This window comes from Bos mutus, chromosome 5 (assembly GCF_027580195.1).
Source record: "Bos mutus isolate GX-2022 chromosome 5, NWIPB_WYAK_1.1, whole genome shotgun sequence".
NCBI lineage: Eukaryota > Metazoa > Chordata > Mammalia > Artiodactyla > Bovidae > Bos > Bos mutus.
In genome coordinates this window covers 16,228,740-16,250,409 of record NC_091621.1, presented here as the reverse complement: position 1 = coordinate 16,250,409, position 21,670 = coordinate 16,228,740, and the positions used below count along the sequence as shown (strand labels likewise).

The window sequence follows — 21,670 nt, the reverse complement described above, 5'->3', positions numbered from 1 at the left end:
CATCTACCAAGACAGATGCTGTTCTGCTAGGTCAGTTTCTAGATTTGTCTTCTGTAGAAGGATAATGGGTAAAAAAACAGCTGAAGAAGTTCAAGGAATAAGACTGGATGAAAGTGGACTTTATTAGAAAGTGGACTGAGAACTGCTTATAAGTAGAAGGGATCAGCAGCAGGGGAGGAACCAAATGACTAGTGTTTTATTGTGAATTAAAATAGGGGTAGATACCGAGGTTCAGGGCAAAGTGAGGGTTATAAGAAATATTGTGAGCAAAAAGAATTGAGAAAGAAAATATTAAGAAGCTGCTATGGATTTTTAAATAGATCTCTTTATTTTCTTTGAGAGTCTCAGATTGAAATATTGCTTTTAACTTATCTTTTTTTTTTTTTTTGAGGTTAGACTTGTTACTTATATGTGACACCATTCCAGCACTGAACTCATGGAGGCTGAACATTTATTCAGGTAATAATAGTTAACATTTATGAAACACTTTTTATGTGCCAGGCAACAAAGTAAGTGCTTACCCATGATCTCATTTAATCCTCACACAACCTAGAAGTGTTATTGTATCCATATAATGGGTGAAGAAATTGAGACTCAGTATATCAAGATTGAATTCATCTGAATTTTATTTTTTAATTAAAAAATGCAAAAAGGCTACTGCAATAGTTAAAGTGAGACATATAGTAGCTTGGATTAGATGATGTTGTTATTCATTATCTGACGTAAATATGAATATAAAATGGTTTTGATGGACTGTAGTTCACCCTCATCTCCATAACTTTTCCCCGTTGCTCAATACATCATACTTTCTGTTTGTCTTTAAAACAGTGAAAATATCTTTTGGTAAAGAAAAATTCAGTTTAGGATTTTTAACCTTAAAGCTCTTAAACTTTTTTTTTAAGTAGGTAAAAAGTTTATATTTTTTGAGTAAATGTCTACAAAAGGTAAAAATCTATAATTGGGGAATTCTTAAGAGGAGATAATACAGATTCTAATCTTTTTTTATTGATTTTATCACACTTGGGGTACTATTCACAGATGTTTTCAAATTTAAGGAACCTTATTAGGTTTTCTTGTAGGAGCTTTTTTTGGTGTATCTAAATGCTTATTTACAGATCACATTAATTGTGTACTTGCCAGAACTGACAGAGTTTCTAGCAGTACCAACTGAAGATCTGTCAAAATTAAAGATGGAACATGTCTGAAATTATAATATAGGTTAATGGAAGTGTTTTTACGTTTACAAAAATTCAAATGTATATGCTACTTTGAGTGGTTCTCTCTGTTTAATTTTGCCAAGAGTTGCCTGTACACTCAGCAAGGGAAAGTAAAACCGCTTTATTAATGCCTTATCAATTATTGAGTGGCCAGCAGGAATACATTGTCCTCTCATAGTTTTCAAAAAAGAGCTTAATTGAGGTTTTTAAAAATTAGCATACAGTAAGCTACAGATGAAAATACACAATTTGTTAAGTTTTGGCATGTGCTTGTCATGAAACTGTCACCACAATCAATGCATAATGAATATATTTATCACCCCTCGAGTTTTCTTATCCCCATTTGTAATTCTTCTCCCAACCTCTGTGGTCTTTGGACAACCACTGATCAATTTTCTGTCACTATAGAATAGTTTGCAGTGCCTAGAATTTTATATAAATGGAATCATAAGTGTACACTCTCATATTTAATTATTTTTGGTTTGGGTTTTTTTTAAAGTTAATTATTTTAGATTGATATATGTTGTTTTATGTATCAATAGTTCATTACTTTTTATTTCTGAGTAGTGATCTTTTGTATAGCTGTAGCACAGTTTGTTCATTCATTTACTTACTGACAGACATTTGAATTTATTCCAGTTTTCAGCAGTTATAAATAACGCTGTGCTGTGAATATTTGTATACAAATCTTTGTATGGACTTAGACTTTATTTTTCCCTCCAAGTTAATTTCTTTTTTTTTTTTTTGAAGTGAGTTCACATAGCATACAATTAACAATTTTAAAGTGTACAATTAATGAGTATTTAGTATATTTACAGTGTTCTGCAATCACTAGCGCTTTCTAGATTCAGAACTTTGATTATTCCATGAACCACCTCAGGCTCATTAACTAATCTTTTCCCATTCTCTCTTCCCCCCATCCTTTGGTAACTTCTAATCTGCTTTCTGTTGTTATGGATTTACCTAGTCTGGACATTATAATATAAAAGGAATCAGATAGTATGTGAACTTCTGTGGCTGGCTTCTTTCATTTAGCATAATGTTTTTATGGTTCAGGTTTCCCTGATAGCTCAGTTGGTAAAGAATCCACCTGCAATGTGGGAGACCTGGGTTTGATCCCTGGGTTGGATTCATCCAATTTGTAGCATGTATCAGTACTTTGTTTCCTGTTTAGGCTGTGCCACATGGCTTTTGGAATTTTAGTTCCCTGACCAGGGATTGAACCTGAGCCACAGCTGTGAAAGCCTGAAATTCTAACCACTAGACCACAAGGGAACTCCCAATACTTTGTTCTTTTTTTATGACTGAGTAATATTCTGTTGTGTGGTGAATATATCCTGTTTTGTTTATCTATTCATCAGTTAGGGGACTTTTATGTTGTTTTCCACTTTTGGGGTGGAAATATGAATAATGCTACAAACTATTATATACAGGCTTTTGTGTGGAAATATGTTTTCATTTATCTTGGCTATATACCTCAAAGTCTATTTGCTGGATCATAATGGCAACTCACTCCAGTATTCTTGCCTGGAAAATCCCATGGACAGAGAAGTCTGGCGAGCTACAGTCCATGGGGTTGCAAAGAGTCAGAGACAACTGAATACATGTGCACCATAGTAACTCTATGTTAACTTGTTAATGGACTCTCAGATTGCTTTCAAAGTGGTTGCACTATTAACATTCCCACCAGCGGTTTATGAGAGTACCAGTTTGTCCTTATCAGACTTCTTCTTATCTGTCTTTTTGAGTCTGGCCATCCTGCTGCTGCTGCTTGCTGCTGCGTTGCTTCAGTCGTGTCTGACTCTGTGCGACCCCAGAGACGGCAGCTCACCAGGCTCCCCTGTCCCTGGGATTCTCCAGGCAAGAACACTGGAGTGGGTTGCCATTTCCTTCTCCAATGCATGAAAGTGAAAAGTGAAAGTGAAGTTGCTCAGTCGTGTCTGACTCCTAGCAACCCCATGGACTGCAGCCCACCAGGCTCCTCCGTCCATGGGATTTTCCAGGCAAGAGTACTGGAGTGGGGTGCCATTGCCTTCTCCGCTGGCCATCCTAGTGGATGTGAAATAGAATCTCATAATGGTTTTGATTTGCATTTTCCTGATTACTAGTGATGTTGAGCATCTTTTCACTTACAAGTTGGCCATTTGTATATCTTTTTTGGAAAAATGTATATTTAAATTCTTTGTCTTTTAAAAAATTGGATTAGTTGTCTTTATATTATTGAGTTGTAAGAGTTCTGGGTACAAATTCCTTATCAGATGCATGATTTGCAAATAGTTTTTCCATGGGTTTTGTTTCATTTTCTTTATGGTATTGTTTTGTTTAAAATATTTATTTATTTGGCTGCGTGAGTCTTAGTTGCAGCACATGGGACATTCATTGCGTCATGCAGGAGCTTCTGTTGTAGCACGCAGACTCTCTAGTTGTGGCATGTGGGCTCTGTATGTGCAGGCTCAGTAGTTGTGACACGTGGGCTTAGTTGCTCTGTCATGTGGGATCTCAGTTCCCCAATCAGGGATCTAATCCACGTCTCCTGCATTCTTCACCACCACCACCAGGGAAGTCCCTTGATGATATTGTTCACAGACAAGTTTTAAATTTGATTAAATCCACTTAATCTATTTTTTTTGATTAAGTGGATCTTAATCTATTTTTAGCTCTTACATTTAGGTCTGTGATCCATTTTGAGTTAATTTTTGTGTATGGTGTGAAGTATGGTTCTAACTTTTATGTATAGATATCTACTTGTCTCATTACTGCTTGTTGAAAAGACTCTCAGTTGTGTTCAACTCTTTGCGACCCTATGGACTGTAGCCCACCAGGCTCCTCTGTGGGGATTCTCCAGGCAAGAATACTGGAGTGGGTTGCTGTGCCCTCCTTTGGCCTGTTGGATTGATTGTCTTGGTACCCTTGTCAAAAGTCAGTTGACTGTATATGTAAGGATTTATTTCTGGACTTTCAGTGCTATTCCACTACAATACTGTTTTGATTACTATAGCTTTGTGTAGTTAGTTGAACTTCGGAAATTGAGTCCTCCAATTTTTTTCTTTTTTTAAGAGTATGTTGTTTGTTCTAGGTTCCTTGCATTTCCATATGAATTTTAGGATCAGTTTGTCAGTTTATGAATAAAAAAGCCAGCTAGGATTTTGATAGGGATGCTTTGAATCTATAGATCAGTTTTGGGAGTGTTACCATCTTGACAGTAACATACATTCCTTGGTATGTAAAACATACATGCATGCGTGCACAATGCTTCAGTTGTGTCCGACTCTGTGCAACCCCATGGACAGCAGCGCACTAGGCTCCTCTGTCCACAGGATTCTCCAGGCAAGAACACTGGAGTGGGTTGCCATTTCCTTCTCCAAAATATATATCATCAGGGTAAGTCGCTTCAGTCATGTCCGACTCTTTGCAACCCCATGGACTGCAGCATGCCAGGATCCCCTGTCCTTCACTAGCTCCAGAATTTGCCCAGATTCATGTCCAGTGAGTCAGTGATGCTATCTGACCATTTAATCTTCTGCTGTCCCCTTCTTTTGCCTTCTATCTTTCCCAGCATTAGGGTCTTATCCAATGAGTTGGCTCTTTGCATCAAGTGGCCAAAGTATTGGAGCTTCAGCTTTAGCATCAGTCCTTCTAGTGAATATTCAGAGTTGATTAAGTTTATATCTAAGTATTGTTTTTAAATTTTTTTAATTTTTGGCTCTGCTGGGCCTTTGTTGCTGCACGGGCTTTTCTCTAGCTGCTATGCTTGGGTTTCTCATTGCCGTGGCTTCCTTTGTGGAGCGTGGGCTCTCTAGGGCAAGTGGGCTTCAGTAGTTTTCAGTTCCTGGGCTCTAGAGCACAGCCTCAGTAGTTGTGATGCACGGCCTTAGTTGCTCCATGGCATATGGCATCTTCCTGGAACAGGGGTCAAACTTGTGTCTCCTGCATTGGCAGACGGATCCTTTACCGCTGAGCCACCATTTTTTTAATTTCAACTTTATTTGGCCAATGTGTCCAATTCCAATATTGTGGTAGAAATGCCTGAAGAACTGTCACCATGTGATTCAGCCCAAGCATCCTTTGCTGTCTCCCAGCCTGGAAACGAAGGGTCCTGGTTCTGCCTGGCACAGGCCTCAGGCCACCCTGGACATCACGGAGCAATAAGGACCCTGGCTTGGGGAAGGAGGGGGCTGCTGGGCTTATCCTGGCTTATCTTATTTTTCTTACTACTGTAAATAATTTTTTCCCTTAACTTCACTTGTGTGTTGTTCATTGCTTGTGTATAAAATGCAATCAATTTTTTTATATTGACCTTGTATCTTGGAACCTTGCTAAACTTGTTTACTAGTTTTTAGTGGGTTCCTTAGGATTGTCCAGATACAAGACCATGTTATCTGCGAGATAGTTTTTACTCCTTTTCCAATCTGGGTGCCGTTTCTTTCTTCTTAATGTCTTACTGTCCTAGCTAGAACCTCCAGTGCAAAAGTGGATGTCTTTATCTTGTTACTGAGCTTAGGATAAATGCATTCCATCTGTAAGTAGGATGTTATGTATGAGGTTTTGCAGATTTCTTTTTTTTTTAATGAAATTGAACTATTTCCTTAGGATTGCTCTGAGGATTACAGTTGACATCTTAATTTATAACAGTGACATCTTAATTAATACCAACTCAATTACAATTGTGTGCAAAACTTTGTGCCTGTTCAGCTCTGTTCCCTCCCTTCTCTTTTGTGGTATTATGTGCAAATTATATCCTTTTATATTGCATGCCCATCAACACAGTTTTATAATTATAGCTTTATTTGGTTTTCTTTGAAATTAGATAGACAAAGAGTTACATACAAAGCATTTATACTATGTTTTATATTTACCTATGTAGTTACTTTTACCAATACTTTTAAGTTTTTTGTTTGGATTTGAGATACTGCCTAGTATCCTTTTATCTCAGGCTGAATGACTCTCTTTGGTATTTCTTATAGACTAGATTTGCTGGTGATGAATTCTTTCATTTTTATCTAGGAATGTCTTAATTTCTTCTCTGATTTTGAAGAGTGGTTTTGCTGGATATAGAATTCTTGCTTGATAGTCTTTTTCTTTTAGGGCTTTGAATAAATCTTCCCATTGCTTTCTGACCTCCATGGTTTCTGATGAACTTCTTGGATATGCAGATTTAGTGTTTTAAATCACATTTGAGAAAAATTTGGATACTATTTCATTAAATATCATTTCTTTCCCTTTCTCTCCTGTCATGGGACTCCCAAAATGAATTGTTATGTTTTGTGCTGAGACTTTGTTACTTTTTCTTTATTTTTTTTTCTGTTTCTCAAAATCTAGCCTAATTGACCCAACTTAAAGTTTGTTGATTATTTCTTCTTGCTCAGATCTCCTGTTGAACTCTCTACTGATTTTTTAATTTCCATTATTGTAATTTCCGACTCCAAAATTTTCATTTGTGGTTCCTTTTTATAATTTCTTTCATTCAGTATTCTATTTTTGGTGAGACATTGTTCTCATAGTTTTTCTTTACTTTTTTAGTCATAGTTTTCTTAATTAAAAAAAAATTTTTCCCTCCCTCTTTCCTATTTGATCTTATTTAAAAGTTTTTTTCCTAATGTATTCTGTTAAAATTTTTAATCTGCTGTTAGTCTTACATAGTGTAGTTTTATCTCTAATATATCAGAGATTTTTTTTTTACTTCTTCTTCTAACATGCTTAGTTTTTTCTTTAGATTTTTGCATATATCAGTGCAGTCACTGAGTTCAGTTCAGTTCAGTTCAGTCACTCAGTTGTGTCCGATGCTTTGCGACCCCATGAATCGCAGCACGCCAGGCCTCCCTGTCCATCACCAACTCCCAGAGTTCACTCAAACTCACATCCATCAAGTCAGTGATGCCATCCAGCCATCTCATCCTCTGTCGTCCCCTTCTCCTCCTTCCCCCAATCCTTCCCAGCATCAGAGTCTTTTCCAGTGAGTCAACTCTTCACATGAGGTGGCCAAAGTACTGGAGTTTCAGCTTTAGCATCATTCCTTCCAAAGAAATCCCAGGGCTGATCTCCTTCAGAATGGACTGGTTGGATCTCCTTGCAGTCCAAGGGACTCTCAAGAGTTTTCTCCAACTCAGCCTTCTTCACAGTCCAACTCTCACATCCATACATGACCACTGGAAAACCCATAGCCTTGACTAGAAGGACCTTTGTTGGCAAAGTAATGTCTCTGCTTTTGAATATGCTGTCTAGGTTGGTCATAACTTTTCTTCCAAGGAGTAAGCGTCTTTTAATTTCATGGCTCTCAGTTGTGTCCAAATCTTTGCAATCCCATGGACTGCAGCATGCCAGGCTTTCCTATCCATCACCAACTCCTGGAGCCTACTCAAACTCATGTCCATCACGTTGGTGATACCATCCAACCATCTCATTCTCTATCGTCCCCCTCTCCTCCTGCCTTCAGTTTTCCCAGCATCAGGGTCTTTTCCAGTAAGTCAGTTCTTTGCATCAGGTGGCCAAAGTATTGGAGTTTCAGCTTCAGCATCAGTTCTTCCAATGAATATTCAGGACCGATTTCCTTTAGGGTTGACTGGTTTGATCTCCTTGCAGTCCAAGGGACTCTCAAGAGTCTTCATGAACACCACAGTTCAAAAGCATCAATTCTTCGGCGCTCAGCTTTCTTTATAGTCCAACTCTCGCATCCATACATTACTACTGGAAAAACCATAGCTTTGACTAGACAGACCTTTGTTGGTAAAGTAATGTCTCTACTTTTTAATATGCTGTCTAGGTTGGTCATAGCTTTTCTTCCAAGGAGCAGGCATCTTTTAATTTCATGGCTGCAGTCACCATCTGCAGTGATTTTGGAGCCCCCCAAAATAAACTGTCACTGTTTCCACTTTTTTGCCATCTATTTATGGTGAAGTGATGGGACTGGATGCTATGATCTTAGTTTTCTGAATGTTGAGTTTTAAGCCAACTTTTTCATTCTCCTCTTTTACTTTCATCAAGAGGCTTTTAGTTTTTCTTCGCTTTCTGCCATAAGGGTGATGTCATCTGCATATCTGAAGTTATTGGTATTTCTCCCAGCAGTCTTGATTCCAACTTGTGCTTCTTCCAGTCCAGCATTTCTCATGATGTACTCTGCATATAAGTTAAATAAGCAGGGTGACAATACACAGCCTTGACATATTCCTTTCCTGATTTCAAACCAGTCTATTGTTCCATGTCCAGTTCTAACTGTTGCTTTGTGACCTGCATACAGATTTCTCAGAAGGCAGGTCAGGTGGTCTGGTATTCCCATCTCTTGAAGAATTTTCCACAGTTTGTTGTGATCCACACAGTCAAAGGCTTTGGTGTAGTCAATAAAGCAGAAGTAGATGTTTTTCTGGAATTCTCTTGCTTTTTCAACAATCCGACGGATGTTGGCAATTTGATCTCTGGTTCCTCTGCCTTTTCTAAATCCAGCTTGACCATGTGGAGGTTCATGATTCACGTACTGTTGAAGCCTGGCTTGGAGAATATATTTGCATATATAGTTATAATAATTTTCTAAATGTCTTTCTTTACTAATTCTATAGTCTACATTGTTTCTTAGTCATTTATCTTTTCATTAGGAAGTAAATGTAATTTACAAGAAGTTGCACATGTTCCATGTGTTTTTCACGCATTTTCTCCTAGTGGTATCAGTTTGCATAATTATAGGACCATATCAAGCTAGCAAATTGATATTGGTATAGTCTGCAGAGTTTATTCATACCTGATCAGCATTTTAGATCTATTCTCATGTGTATGTCTGTGTGCATGTAGTTCTTATGGAATTTCATCACATGTGAATTTGTCAAAGTACAGAACAGTTTTATTCCCACAAGAATTTTTCCTGTTGCCCCTACCCTTTTTTTTGGCCGCACTATGCAGCATGTGGGGTCTTAGTTCCCCAGCCAGTTCCCCGTGCCCTCTGCATTGGGAATGCGGTGTAGCCCCTGGACCACCTGGGAAGTCCTTGTTGCCCTTTTAAAACCACCCCTACCTCCCTCCACCCCACTCATAAACCTGTAACCCTGACAACCAATAATCTGTTCTCCATGTCTATAATATTGTCATCTCAAAACTTGTTTTTTGCATTTGCCACTTTTTAATTATTTATTTTTGGCTTTGCTGCGTCTTCGTTGCTGCTCATGGGCTTTCTCGAGTTGTGGTGAGCAGGGGCTACTCTTCATTGTGGTGTGTGGGCTTCTCACTGCAGTGGCTTCTCTCGCTGCAGAGCACAGGCTCTAAGTACATGGGCTTCAGTTGCTGTGGCTTTCGGCCTCTAGAGTGCAGGCTCAGTAGTTCTGGTGCATGGGCTTAGTTAGTTACTCTTAAGGCATGTGGAATCTTCCCCAAGCAGGGATCAAACCTGTGTCCCCTTCGTTTGCAGGCAGATTCTTACCCACTGTGTCACTAGGGAAGTCCTCAGAATGTTATTTAAAAGGAATCATACTCCATGTAACCCTTTAAGATTGACCTTTTTTTCCCCTTACTCAGCATAATTTCCTTGAGATCCAAAAAAGTTGTGTGTATCAATAGTTCCTGTTGCTAAGTAGTGTTCTGTGGTATGGCTATCCCAAGTCTGTTTAAACATTCATGTGTTGAAAGATTTTTATGTTGGCTTCAGTTTCAGGCTATTGTGAATAAGGCTATACATTCATATGCATGTAAATATTCATATGCATGTTTTTGTATAAGTTTTTATTTTTCTGGAATAGAGGTCCAAATTACAGTTGCTTAATAATAGCATGGTAACTGCGTATTTCATTTCATAAGAAACTGCTCTACTTTCTTCCAGAGTGGCTGTGCCATATTATATTCCTACCAGTGATCCAGTTTTTCTGCATCCTTGCCAGCATTTGGTATTGACAGTATTTTTTATTTTAGCCATTATGATGGGTGTGTAGTGATATCTCATTATGGTTTTAATTTGTATTTCCCTAATGGTTGATTTTCAATATGTCTGTTCATGTCTACTGCCCATTTTTTTTTTTGTTTGTTTCTTTACTGTTGAGTTTGAGAATTCTTTATATATTCTGTATACAAGTCTTTTGTTGGTTATGTGGTTTGCAGATTTTTTCTCCAATCTGTGGCTTACTCTAACTCTAGACTCTGCTTTCTCAGGCTCTCACTCCTGTGTTCACCACTTAGGAAGCCTGTAGGAACATGCCTAGGTTTCCCTTAGACTCTTTCTTCCTTTGGATATTTCTTGGAAACTCTCAAGGCATTAAACTTAGGTAATATAGAGCTTGGTTGGGGCTTCCCAGGTGGGTCAGTGATAAAGAATCTGCCTGCCAACACAGGAGTCCCAAAAGGCACGAAATCGATCCCTGGTTTGGGAAGGTCTCACTTCAGTAGGAAATGGCAACCCACTCCAGTATTCTTCCTGAAAAATCCCTTGGACAGGGGAGCCTGACTGGCTACAGTCCATAGGGTTGCAAAGAGTCAGACATAGACTGAGCACGCAGTATAACACAGAGCTTACTTTATTTTTTCCTCATCTCTCAGGAATCATTGTCCTTCATTGCCTGATGTTCAGTGTCTTAAACACCAGTGTTTTGCACATTTGTCTGATTTTTTTTATTATTTCTGCCAGGAATATAAATATCATTCCTATTATTCCAAGTTAGAAGTGAAATCCCCATCCCACCCTCAGAATTTTCAATAACACTAGGAACATCCATTGTTACTAACTACTGTCCAAAAATGCCTTCCTTTCTCAGGTTGTTTTTTAAAAAGGGTGGGCATGAGGTGGGAATGGAGGCTAAATATAACTCAGACAAAAGATACTTCTGATGTTGTTCAGTATCTCTTGAAGCTCAGGTCCTTTCAGAAGTTTGCAAATCAATCAGATACAGGTTTAGAGCTAGAAATAGGTCATCTACCATAGAACACAATGATGATGTGAAAAGATTTTTGTGACAGCTTGTGTGTGATAATATATCTTTTCTTGTTCAGGTTTCTGTTTGGATGTAATGCTAGATTCTGGATATTTTCAAATATCTTTATTCTTATCCTTACATCCTTTTCTTAAAAGAATAACCATATTTTTTAAATCACATTTTCTTTTATCTAAAGGGTAGAGTTAACCGGTTAAAAAAGCTGCTTTGTAAGCTTAGGTGCATCTAGCTGGGTAATTCTCCTTTGACCTTTATTATTAGTTTTGGAGCTTATATCAGAGCTTTTGATGTTCTAATATGTATACAAGTGTTTCTTAAAGAGTTTGCTCTGCATTTCAAAACTGCACTTGCCTATATAAAATTCAAAGAGATAAGCATTGCCACAGGATCATGTAGCTATCAAACACTTGAAGGAAATACTTCTTTGGAGTTATTTTGTGGAATGAGGACACATTTCAGCAATTAGGTAACTGAGCTCTGGAAATCTGCTAGAGCCACCTTTAGAATAGAGCTATCTCTGCTTATGCTAGTCTCATTAGGAAAGTTTTACTTCTATTCCCAGTCTATTGCTTCTGCTGATGTACAGGGGTATAGCTTGGTATATTATTAGCTGGTTTTCCGCAGTGTATCATGGATGCCTTGTACCGAATGGTTACTCAGTGAGTGAGTACTTGTTGCATGAATGAATGAATGCCTTTTCATTGAGTCACTGCTTCGGTCAGTTCCTTTCATATGTTTTGTCCAGAATCTTTCCTTTTCTTTCTATCTCTATCCTTTTGGTCATTTTTTTGGTCTGCATTTCCTCCAGAGGGTGGACAGAGAAGGCAAAAAAGATGAACCAGAAATCATTCTGTTGTTTGTAAATAACTCAGGTAAGGAAAGAGTACTGTATGAGAAGAAATTGAAACTTCTGCCTAAAATGAGGTTTTTGAATTAATACTAGATTTCACTTCTCTATTTTTCTTGCCGTTACTAATGCTGAATTGGTGTTTTGCTTTTCTTCAGCATCCTGAGCAGCTTTTTTCTCTTTAGCTTATGGCTGGTGATAAGAGAATTCCATGGACTGTGTAGTTCATGGGGTCGCAAAGAGTCAGACATGACTTTGCGACTTTCACTTTAACTTCACTTTCACATGCTGCTTTAGTTTTCATTTTTATTTCTAATTTTTGTAACCTTTTCTTTTCTTCTATGTGGAGTTCTCTTCTACTTCTTTATTCCTTAAGTATTAGTGTATCCTGAAACCTCTGCTCACCTTTCTAGTCTTTTCTGCTATTAATCTTCCAGTGTTCTCACCATGCACTCTCCCTTTAAAATCCAAGGTTTCAGCTCCTGTCACAATCTGGTGGTCTAGTTATCTAGTTCCATCAGTGTAACTGCCTACTGGGCACTTTATGTTAGTACATCACATATACCATATTTTAAGTAGAACTTTATTCTTTCTTTACAGACTATTCTCCTTCAATATGCATATCTCAGAATACTGAGAAATGTCTGTCTACCCCAGTTGTTCTCAAACTTTTTGGTATTATAATCTCTTTACACTCTTAGAAATTACCAAAGCCTCCAAAAGAGCTTTTGTTTATGTAGGTTATATCTATCAATATTAATGTATTAGAAATTAAAACTGAGAAATTTAAAACACATTAGTTCATTTAAGTATGATAATAAATCCATTACGTGTTAACATAAAAGTGAATTAAATATTTTTTTCCCCACAATAGCAACAAAATTTATAAGAAATGTGTCATTGTTTTTAATTTTTCCAAATAATTTAGTGTTGGGGTTAATAGAACACAGATGAGTCTCATACCTGCTTTTCATTCAATTAGTTGTTATATTATATGTCATGTAGCTTTCGGAAAATGCTCTTGTGTATCTTTGAGATACACGAAAAGGGTGAATAAGGTTTAACATGCTTATAAAAATGGTTTTGATCTTGTGTATTCCTTGAAAAAGTCTTGGGAATTCCCAGGCCACACTTTGAGAGGTGCTTTTGTCTCTGGCTGCCTGGATGTCCTCTTTGACTTCTCCCTATCATCACATGTATTTCCTGTGTCAGCATGTCTTAATGATTCTACCTCCTTAATGCTTCTTGTATCAGAGTCCCTTCATTCTCCAGCCAGAATGCTTATCTCATCTTTTCCCTAGGTAGTGTCTCTGCCTCTAGTTTATCTGCTTTCTTAATCCATTACTTTTGTAGCAAAAGTAATCTTTTTAAAATAGAAATATAATCATGTATCTCCTTTCTGGATGTCCTTTATAAGTTTCCCAATGCTTTAGTTAGTACACCAGATTTATGTACATATATATATTTGGTTGTGCTAGGTCCATGTAGGATCTAGTTCCCTGCCCAGGGGTTAAACCTAGGGCCCCTGCATTGGGAGTGTAGAGTCTTAGCCACAGGGCCACCAGGAAGTCCCACAGCACAAGATATTTCATGAGCCTGTTTCCACTAACCTCTAACTTCTTTTGTAGCCACTTTTCTGTGAGTGTCTTATGGTATAGCTTTTTTTATGCAATACTTGCAGTTCTGAGAAAGCAGCATGGTGAGCCATACATCTGTGTTAATGATATTATTGTTTGTTGGATTCACATTATGTTACTGGCATTATTCTTTACATGTATTATTTCATTTAATCTTCACACAGTCTTCCAAATGAAGTACTCTTACCATTTCATTTTGTAGATGAAGAAACTGGAGTTTAGAGAGATTAAGTATCTGGCTTCACATCATCCAGTTGTTAAATATGGAATCTGGATCTCTTTCTCCATTTCCTGTTTTGCTGTTTTTCCTTGAGGATTAGGCTTAAGCATCACCTCCTTCTGGAAGCCTTCCCTCCAGTGTGATTTAGATGACCACTTCCTCTATTCCTATTTAACCTTGTGAGCAGCTCTAGCTAGCACTTAGCACATGAGAATTTACTTATTTGTCTCCTGTACCATTAATTTTCCTAGTAGGTACAGGAAGGGAACTTCATTCTTCTGGCATAGGAAAATTAGTCTGCATCCCAGAATATTTATCTCTAAAAGGAGAATGCATATTGAGGGCCTTAAAACCTAATGTCACTCTGGACCTACTTACTCTGTTCATTCTATACCAGCAAGGCCCTCAATTTCAGAGAAACCATAAAACAGTTAAGAATATTTCTATATTAATTCTTCCAAGTTTAAAAAATAGTGTCCCTGATCTTGTTTTGGTTTGTGTTGTTTAGTTGCTAAGTCTTTTCCAACTCTTTTGCGTCCCAATGGACTGTAGCCCACCAGTCTCCTTTGTCCATGGGATTTCCCAGGCAAGAATACTGGAGTGAGTTGCCATTTCCTTCTCCAGGAGATCTTTCTGACCAGGGATCAAATACACATCTGCTTTGGCAGGCGGATTCTTTACCACTGAGCCACTCAGGACCCCCCTAAGGGAAACTGAGGCACCAAGAAAATAAGTAACTTATCCAACATCACACAGTTTTTAAGTGGCAGATGTGGAATTTGAAATCTCTATAAAAACTTTACTGTACAGAATACTGAATCCTTTTTACCCAGGATCTCATAGTACAGTCATTGTTAGGATAAAGGTAAGTGAGGAATAGAGGTAAAATTATATGGTGCAACTCTACTGTCATGATCTTATAGAAAGTGATGATTTACTATAGATTTTTAAAAATGTGTTTTCTTTTTAAAACACCATCTTTTTAGTATGAATGAAAGGCTCTTTTATGTTATCTTTATTACAAAATTAATATCAGTTCTGAGCTTCCTGCCCAATTTAATTTTTACCTTCCCAGTGAATAATAGCAACAAGAAGTCTCACATTTTAGTTGAGACTTAGGAAGCTGATAATCATTTTTCTTCTCCTAGCAACTTACATTAGGTAATTCCAGAATTCTGTTTTCTTAATTTATGTGAGAGATACATCTCCCCAACCACCACCACCCCCCACCCCCCATCCCTTAAGCATTGCTGTGGATGTTTAATTTTGAGAATGCTAATTAGCTTCAGTAATTACACACCTTGAGGCATGTCTAGACATTTATAGCTTTGTATTTTTGGTTTGGAATAGGATGTGTTGGAACTTTTTACCTTTTGTGTCTTTTTCTTTTTTCAAGAAAGCTTTGAATTTAGTTCATGGAGGAGCTTGTTAATCTAAATTCAGTCATGGAATTTAGGGCTATTGCAGATTTATTTAGCCAGTATCCAGGAATGTGATACTTATTTTTTGCTAACAGTATTTTGAAGTAACCAAAAGTAGTTCTTCTTTAAGATGATGCCTTATGTTGTAGTTGGGTTTTGGAATCAGACCAATATGGAGAATGTAATTTTATTAAACTACCCAGCCTAGTTTTAGGGTTTGTGTGAATCCGAAAGCACATCCACAACAGGTCCCCTTTGTTGACACGTTTTTAATTCTTAGTTATTTAGGGTATGCTGCTACACTATCTTTTTACCAGCCTTCCTTCTGTCTTTTGAAAGTGTTAGTTACAATGTTGTCAGTGTTTTAGTCTGTTTCCGGAATAGATTTGTTTCCAAATTACCTACTTCTGACACAATATTTTAACCTTTAGTTTGACAGTGAGCATTCACCAAAGAGATAAGTGGATTGGTTTAAGAAAATTTGAAAGTCATAGTATTTCTTAGAAAAGATTTATTTGTGGCTGTGGTGGGTCTTCATTGCCAGGCAGGCTTTCTCTAGTTGTGGTTAACGGGGGCTACACTTCACAGCGGTTGCACAGGCTTCTTACTGCAGTGGCTTCTCTTGTTGCAGAGCACAAACTCTAGGGGTGTGGGCTTAAGTAGTTGCAGCTCTTATGCCTCAGAGCACTGGCTCAGTAGTTGTGACAAATGGACTTGGTTGCTCTATGGCATGTGGGATCTTCCCAGACTAGACCTGTGTACCCTGCATTGACAGGCAGATTCTCAACCACTAGATCACCAGGGAAACCCCCGTAATAATGTTTTTGAGAATGTGATGGGGTGCAGGATATGGTTTGTAGACTGACTTTGAGCTCTTTAAGAGCTGATAGGATTGGCCTAGGCAAGATACAGCGGGCTTAGGGAGAAAAGCATGAGAGACATGCAGAAAGGTGCTTTTCCCCTAAACGACTCTTTTGGATATCTTTCTACTACATCCCATCATATTTGGAGCTTAAAATAAGAACTTCAGTATAATTTAGTTAATTAGATTATGCTCTCTGGTAGGATTATGTGTGAAATTACTGAGTATTTTTAGTATCCCTGTGCAGGAAGGTGAGGCATCAAGTTAAGGAGAACAAAATTGTCCTTATATTAAAGACATACTCTACAGTTTCAGTTAGTTTCAATTTTAAGGAAACTGTTCTGAAATTAGAGAAACAGCTAAGTGAAATAGCCATATATAAATAATTCATTTTCTGGTTATGCCAGACTTACTTACATGTGATATTGATGTTGAGGTATCGGGTAACCATTCCATACTCACTTTTTGTAGTCAGTGGTTTATTAACAATAGTTTATTTGTTATTCCAGGAACTGTCTGAGAGTAAGGAATCAGATCAGATCAGATCAGATCAGTCGCTCAGTCATGTCCGACTCTTTGCGACCCCATGAATCGTAGCACGCCAGGCCTCCCTGTCCATCACCAACTCCCGGAGTTCACTGAGACTCACGTCCATCGTGAGTGATACCATCCAGCCATCTCATCCTCTCTCGTCCCCTTCTCCTCCTGCCCCCAATCCCTCCCAGCATCAGAGTCTTTTCCAATGAGTCAACTCTTCGCATGAGGTGGCCAAAGTACTGGAGTTTCAGCTTTAGCATCATTCCTTCCAAAGAAATCCCAGGGCTGATCGCCTTCAGAATGGACTGGTTGGATCTCCTTGCAGTCCAAGGGACTCTCAAGAGTCTTCTCCAACACCACAGTTCAAAAGCATCAATTCTTTGGCGCTCAGCCTTCTTCACAGTCCAACTCTCACATCCATACATGACCACAGGAAAAACCATAGCCTTGACCAGACGAACCTTTGTTGGCAAAGTAATGTCTCTGCTTTTGAATATGCTATCTAGGTTGGTCATAACTTTCCTTCCAAGGAGTAAGTGTCTTTTAATTTCATGGCTGCGGTCACCATCTGTAGTGATTTTGGAGCCCAGAAAAATAAAGTCTGACCCTGTTTCCACTGTTTCCCCATCCTTGCCCTTGTACAGCTTACATTTTTTCCCCCCAGTTTTATCTAGACACAATTGATATGCAGCTCTGTATAAGTTTAAGATGTACTGCCTAATGACTTGGAATAAGAAAGGATTACTGCAAAAAGTTTTATTAACATTCATCTCTTTGTATAGTTTTAAAAATTGGAGCTTAACATTTTACTGGGAGAAATGATCAATGCCATCAAACTTCCATGGAATTAATGTGGAATTCCTTAAAGTGAGACTTAAAGATGGTGGTGTTTTGGTTGTAGTTTCTCTGAAAATTGGCTCTACTTTTTTGTCTTCGGTACCTATTTTGCCCTTCCAGGGAGAAGTGTAATGGCAGAACATGTAATAAATGATAGTTTCAGTTTGTCACAGATTTGCTGAGTATTAGGTGCCCTGTAAAATAATTTTGAAAATTATTTAATTGCATTAAAATCCTACAGTGGCATTTTTAACTTGCTTATTTTACAGATCAGTTAAGTGAGGGTTATAGAGGTAGCTGCTACTCAGATCACACAGCTGGTGTGGCTAGGTAGACCTGTTCCTAACAATTTTAAGTCCCAGGTTGAAAGTGTGAATGGAAGGATATATTCCATGTGTTTAGATATTTAAGTTATGAATCAGAATTTTGTTTATTTATTTGGCTGCTTCTAGTCTTAGTTGCAGCACACAGGATCTCCGTTGCATCATGTGGGATCTTTTCATTGCAGTGCACGGACTCTCTAGCTGTGCTCAGGCTCAGTAGTTGTGGCCTATGGGCCTAATTGCTCTGTGACATGTGGGATCTTAGTTCCCCAACCTGCAAACCTGCATCGCCTACATTGCAAGGCAGATTCTTAACCCTGGAGCACCAGGGATTCCTCAAATCAGAATTTTCAACACAACTCTGGGGAAAAAAATTGTCCTCCTGCTTAGATATATTTTCATAATGTCCTGGAAGGCCAGAATTCTTGGACTTCTCAAAGTTCTGAGACAGGAAGGGGATAGTACAGGGATGTCCTCTTAAGTCTGGTTTCTGTCTACATCTGTCTCATCATCTGTCCCTTGCCCACCATTCACACCATGGGATGTGAACAACAAGTATTGTCTGTTGAGGATGGAGTTTGAGGAGAGACCCTCTGAAAGACCTGGAAGTAAGTTTGAGCCTTGGGCAGGGCATTCTAGAATCCAGAGACTATAGTTGGTGATGATAGAGTCAGAGGCTTCCGGTAGGGCTGGCCCCTTGGTCCTATTAGCATCTTGCCCTGAGGGGATAGACAGGTCAGAAGAGCATCAGAGTGAATCTGTCTAAAGTACAAGACTCAGAATAGGCTTTCTTTACAACAGCCAAGGGTGGTACTACCACCAGGACTCAAACTTGGGTATATTTGACTATTCTGTCCTTTGTCAACAGTGAGAAAGTGTGGATTTACATAGAAAGGACATGATTGTTTATTGTTTGGTGAGTGCAGCAGGTATGGAAAACAGCTAATTTGACCATGTTATGTCATGCTTGGAGAAGTGCTTTGAAGTTGTGTTTTTTTTTTCTTTTGATATGGACCATTTTTTTTTTAAGTATTTATTGAATTTGCTACAGTATTGATTCTATTATTTATGTTTTGGTGTTTTGGCCAAGATGCACATAGAACCTATACCCCCTGCATTGGAAGGCAAAGTCTTAACCACTAAACTGCCAGGGAAGTCCTGGAGAAGTGCTTTGAATGGATCATGTTTTCAATAAGCCAGTCTGTTTTACCTTTTAACATACTATTTAGTATTTAATCTTAGATTCTAGAGAATTTAAGAGTGGGAGAAAAAAAAAAACAATAAAACTTGTTCCAAGTGTGTTCTGATCTTTCTGCAGTTTAAGTTGAATGACATAGTAATGAGGAGACATAACCAATTTTTCTTCTGAAGATAGGTGAGGCAGAAGCATATTGGTCTGTTTATGTATTGGTCTGGAGTTTAGGCTGAACAAGAGTTTCTTCAGTACTACTTGCTTTGCTTAGTTAGAATGAAACATTTATAAAAGGACAAGATTATGGTTTCTGTTGTATTTTATATTATATTTTAAAGGTAGATTAGGCATCATTATATAGTCTTAAAATTTTCAGTTGTCTGAAATTGATCTTAGAATTAGGAAGAGAGAGTGGTGTTTTGGTGGCTGTGAAGAATTGCTGTTTGGATGTGGAATATTAGATTTTCATTATACAGATTGTTGAGTTTTTAGAATATATCTGGGTTCTAGTCATTCTTTTATTAATAGTCCACAGGATACCAGTCTTAAGGCTGTCCAGCCACACTATTCATCAGACCCCATTCTTGAAGCATTCTTGAGTAGATTGAAACCTGGAAAATCTATGTGAACCCATGATCTTGGATTATCCTCATCTAATTATACATTTGTCCTTTTTTTTGTTTTTTATTTTATTTTATTTTTTAACTTTACAATATTGTATTGGTTTTGCCATATATCAACATGAATCCGCCACAGGTATACACGTGTTCCCCATCCTTAACCCTTCTCCCTCCTCCCTCCCAATATCATCCCTCTGGGTCGTCCCAGTGCACCAGCCCCAAGCATCCAGTATCGTGCATCGAACCTGGACTGGCGACTCGTTTCATATATGATATTTTTGTTTTTTTGACTGAGTTGCAAGGCTGACAGGATTTTAGTTTCCTGACCAGGATGGAACATGGGCCCTTGACAGTGAAATTATTGCATCTTAACCACTGGACTTCCAGGAAGTCCCAAATTCATCAGTTTTATCAGACTTAGAGTTTAATTTCAGAGAAGGCAATGGCACCCCACTCCAGTACTCTTGCCTGGAAGATCCCATGGATGGAGGAGCCTGGTAGGCTGCAGTCCATGCGGTCGCAAAGAGTCGGATACGACCGAGTGACTTCACTTTCACTTTTCACTTTCATGCATTGGAGAAGGAAATGGCAACCCACTCCAGTGTTCTTGCCTGGAGAATCCCAGGGATGGGGGAGCCTGGTGGGCTGCCGTCTATGGAGTCGCACAGAGTTGGACATGACTGGTGACTTAGCAGAGTTTAATTTAAATGTGGAAATAATATAGTCATGACTTCTGTTCAGTTTTCAAGGTACTCTTTTTTTTTTTAAACAGGTGAGAATCTTGTGTTTGCATGTGTTGCATGATCAGATCTGTTAGTGGTGGAAAACTGAATAGAAAAATCTTGAGTGCTGTGCACTCTCAATTTTAGAGGTATAATTATTAGTAAGTCTAAATTGATGTTTTACCTAGAATGTAGTGGTATGAAAAATAGAATTTTATCCCCCTTCTAATTTTTTTCTTAAGAACGTGTCTTCCCTATGTCATTTGGATTTGCTTTTTTTTTTATGATACCTACTATTGCCAAATAGTACTATTGTTTATTACCTATCTTGTTACCAGCTTTGCCAAGTTCTTGGAAAAAGTACTTGTTTTTTGAAAAAACACATTAGATTTCTGGCATCTGTTTTGAGTGACAATTTCAGCAGCATCCTGTATTGCAAATGGCTTGGGAATTGTTGACATAAATCATTTTCTCTGACTCCTGATTCTTCCACCTAAGCTCTATTTTTAAGCCTTGCTGCTGTGCTCTATATTGCGGCAGTTCTTTTCCTGAATTATTTATCATTGTTTGGAGCTGAATGGAGCAGTATGTTTTTTCGCCACTGCTCATTAGAACCCACGTGTCTGTCTTCGACTTGGTTGACAGATTTGGTTCCTGTTAAATCCCACTGGCTCATCCTCAGAAGGCTGCAAGGCAGTGTGGGTACAGGCCACAATCTGTGATGGCATTGTAAGGTCATTCAGGTTTTTATTTTTTTATTTATTTATTTTTTCATTCAGGCTTTTAGATTATTGTTATTTTGTTTTGGCAACAATGGGAAAGATAGAAGCTATGCCATGTTCTTCCCTTAGAGTCTGTTAAAAGAGCGCTTATTATGCTGATTTTTGTTATGAAGCTTATTTTATGTTTTTATAGTTATGCTTTCAGGAGAGATGAGGAAGGAATCCCTACAAAAAGCATGACATTGAACCAAGATTCAAATTTAGTTATAAATATGACCCAGATACTTGGGGGCATTTTGAAATTCTTTGGTCTTGGCATATGGGTTGTAGGGAATTAATTTGTTTTATTTGAGAGTATTTCTTCTCATTGCCTATTCTTTCACCTTCTTAGAGATTCTGGACTTGGAAAAAGGGTGGCAAAATCTGTTCTGACAGTTACTTTGAACGTTTCTTCCCTTTTCTATTTTCTAGTGCATCAGAATTGGTGTTTCTCTTTTGTCTCTGTCCTGTGTTTTTCCTTCATCTTTTTTTTTCCTCTTTGATATAGGAACACACTACTATATGCATATTCTTTACTTTTTAAACTATTTCCCCCTTTTATATCACTGTAAACA

At 38.1% G+C, this 21,670-nt stretch overlaps 1 protein-coding gene across 12 annotated transcripts in view; it reads left to right on the top strand.

The window, feature by feature from the left end:
• R3HDM2 (R3H domain containing 2) overlaps positions 1 to 21,670 on the top strand; it is a 163,188-nt gene that overhangs the window by 49,438 nt on the left and 92,080 nt on the right. For 7 of the 12 annotated variants that reach the window (XM_070370448.1, XM_070370456.1, XM_070370462.1 and 4 more), the window contains one exon: positions 397 to 459. The exons of 1 other annotated variant lie outside the window; for it this stretch is intronic. In XM_070370448.1, coding sequence (XP_070226549.1) covers positions 437 to 459 — 23 coding nt within the window. In that variant the 5' untranslated portion in view covers positions 397 to 436. Of the gene's footprint in view, positions 1 to 391; positions 460 to 21,670 lie in introns of all 12 variants that reach the window. 4 more of the 12 variants (XM_070370458.1, XM_070370463.1, XM_070370457.1 and 1 more) reach the window with 1 other exon arrangement.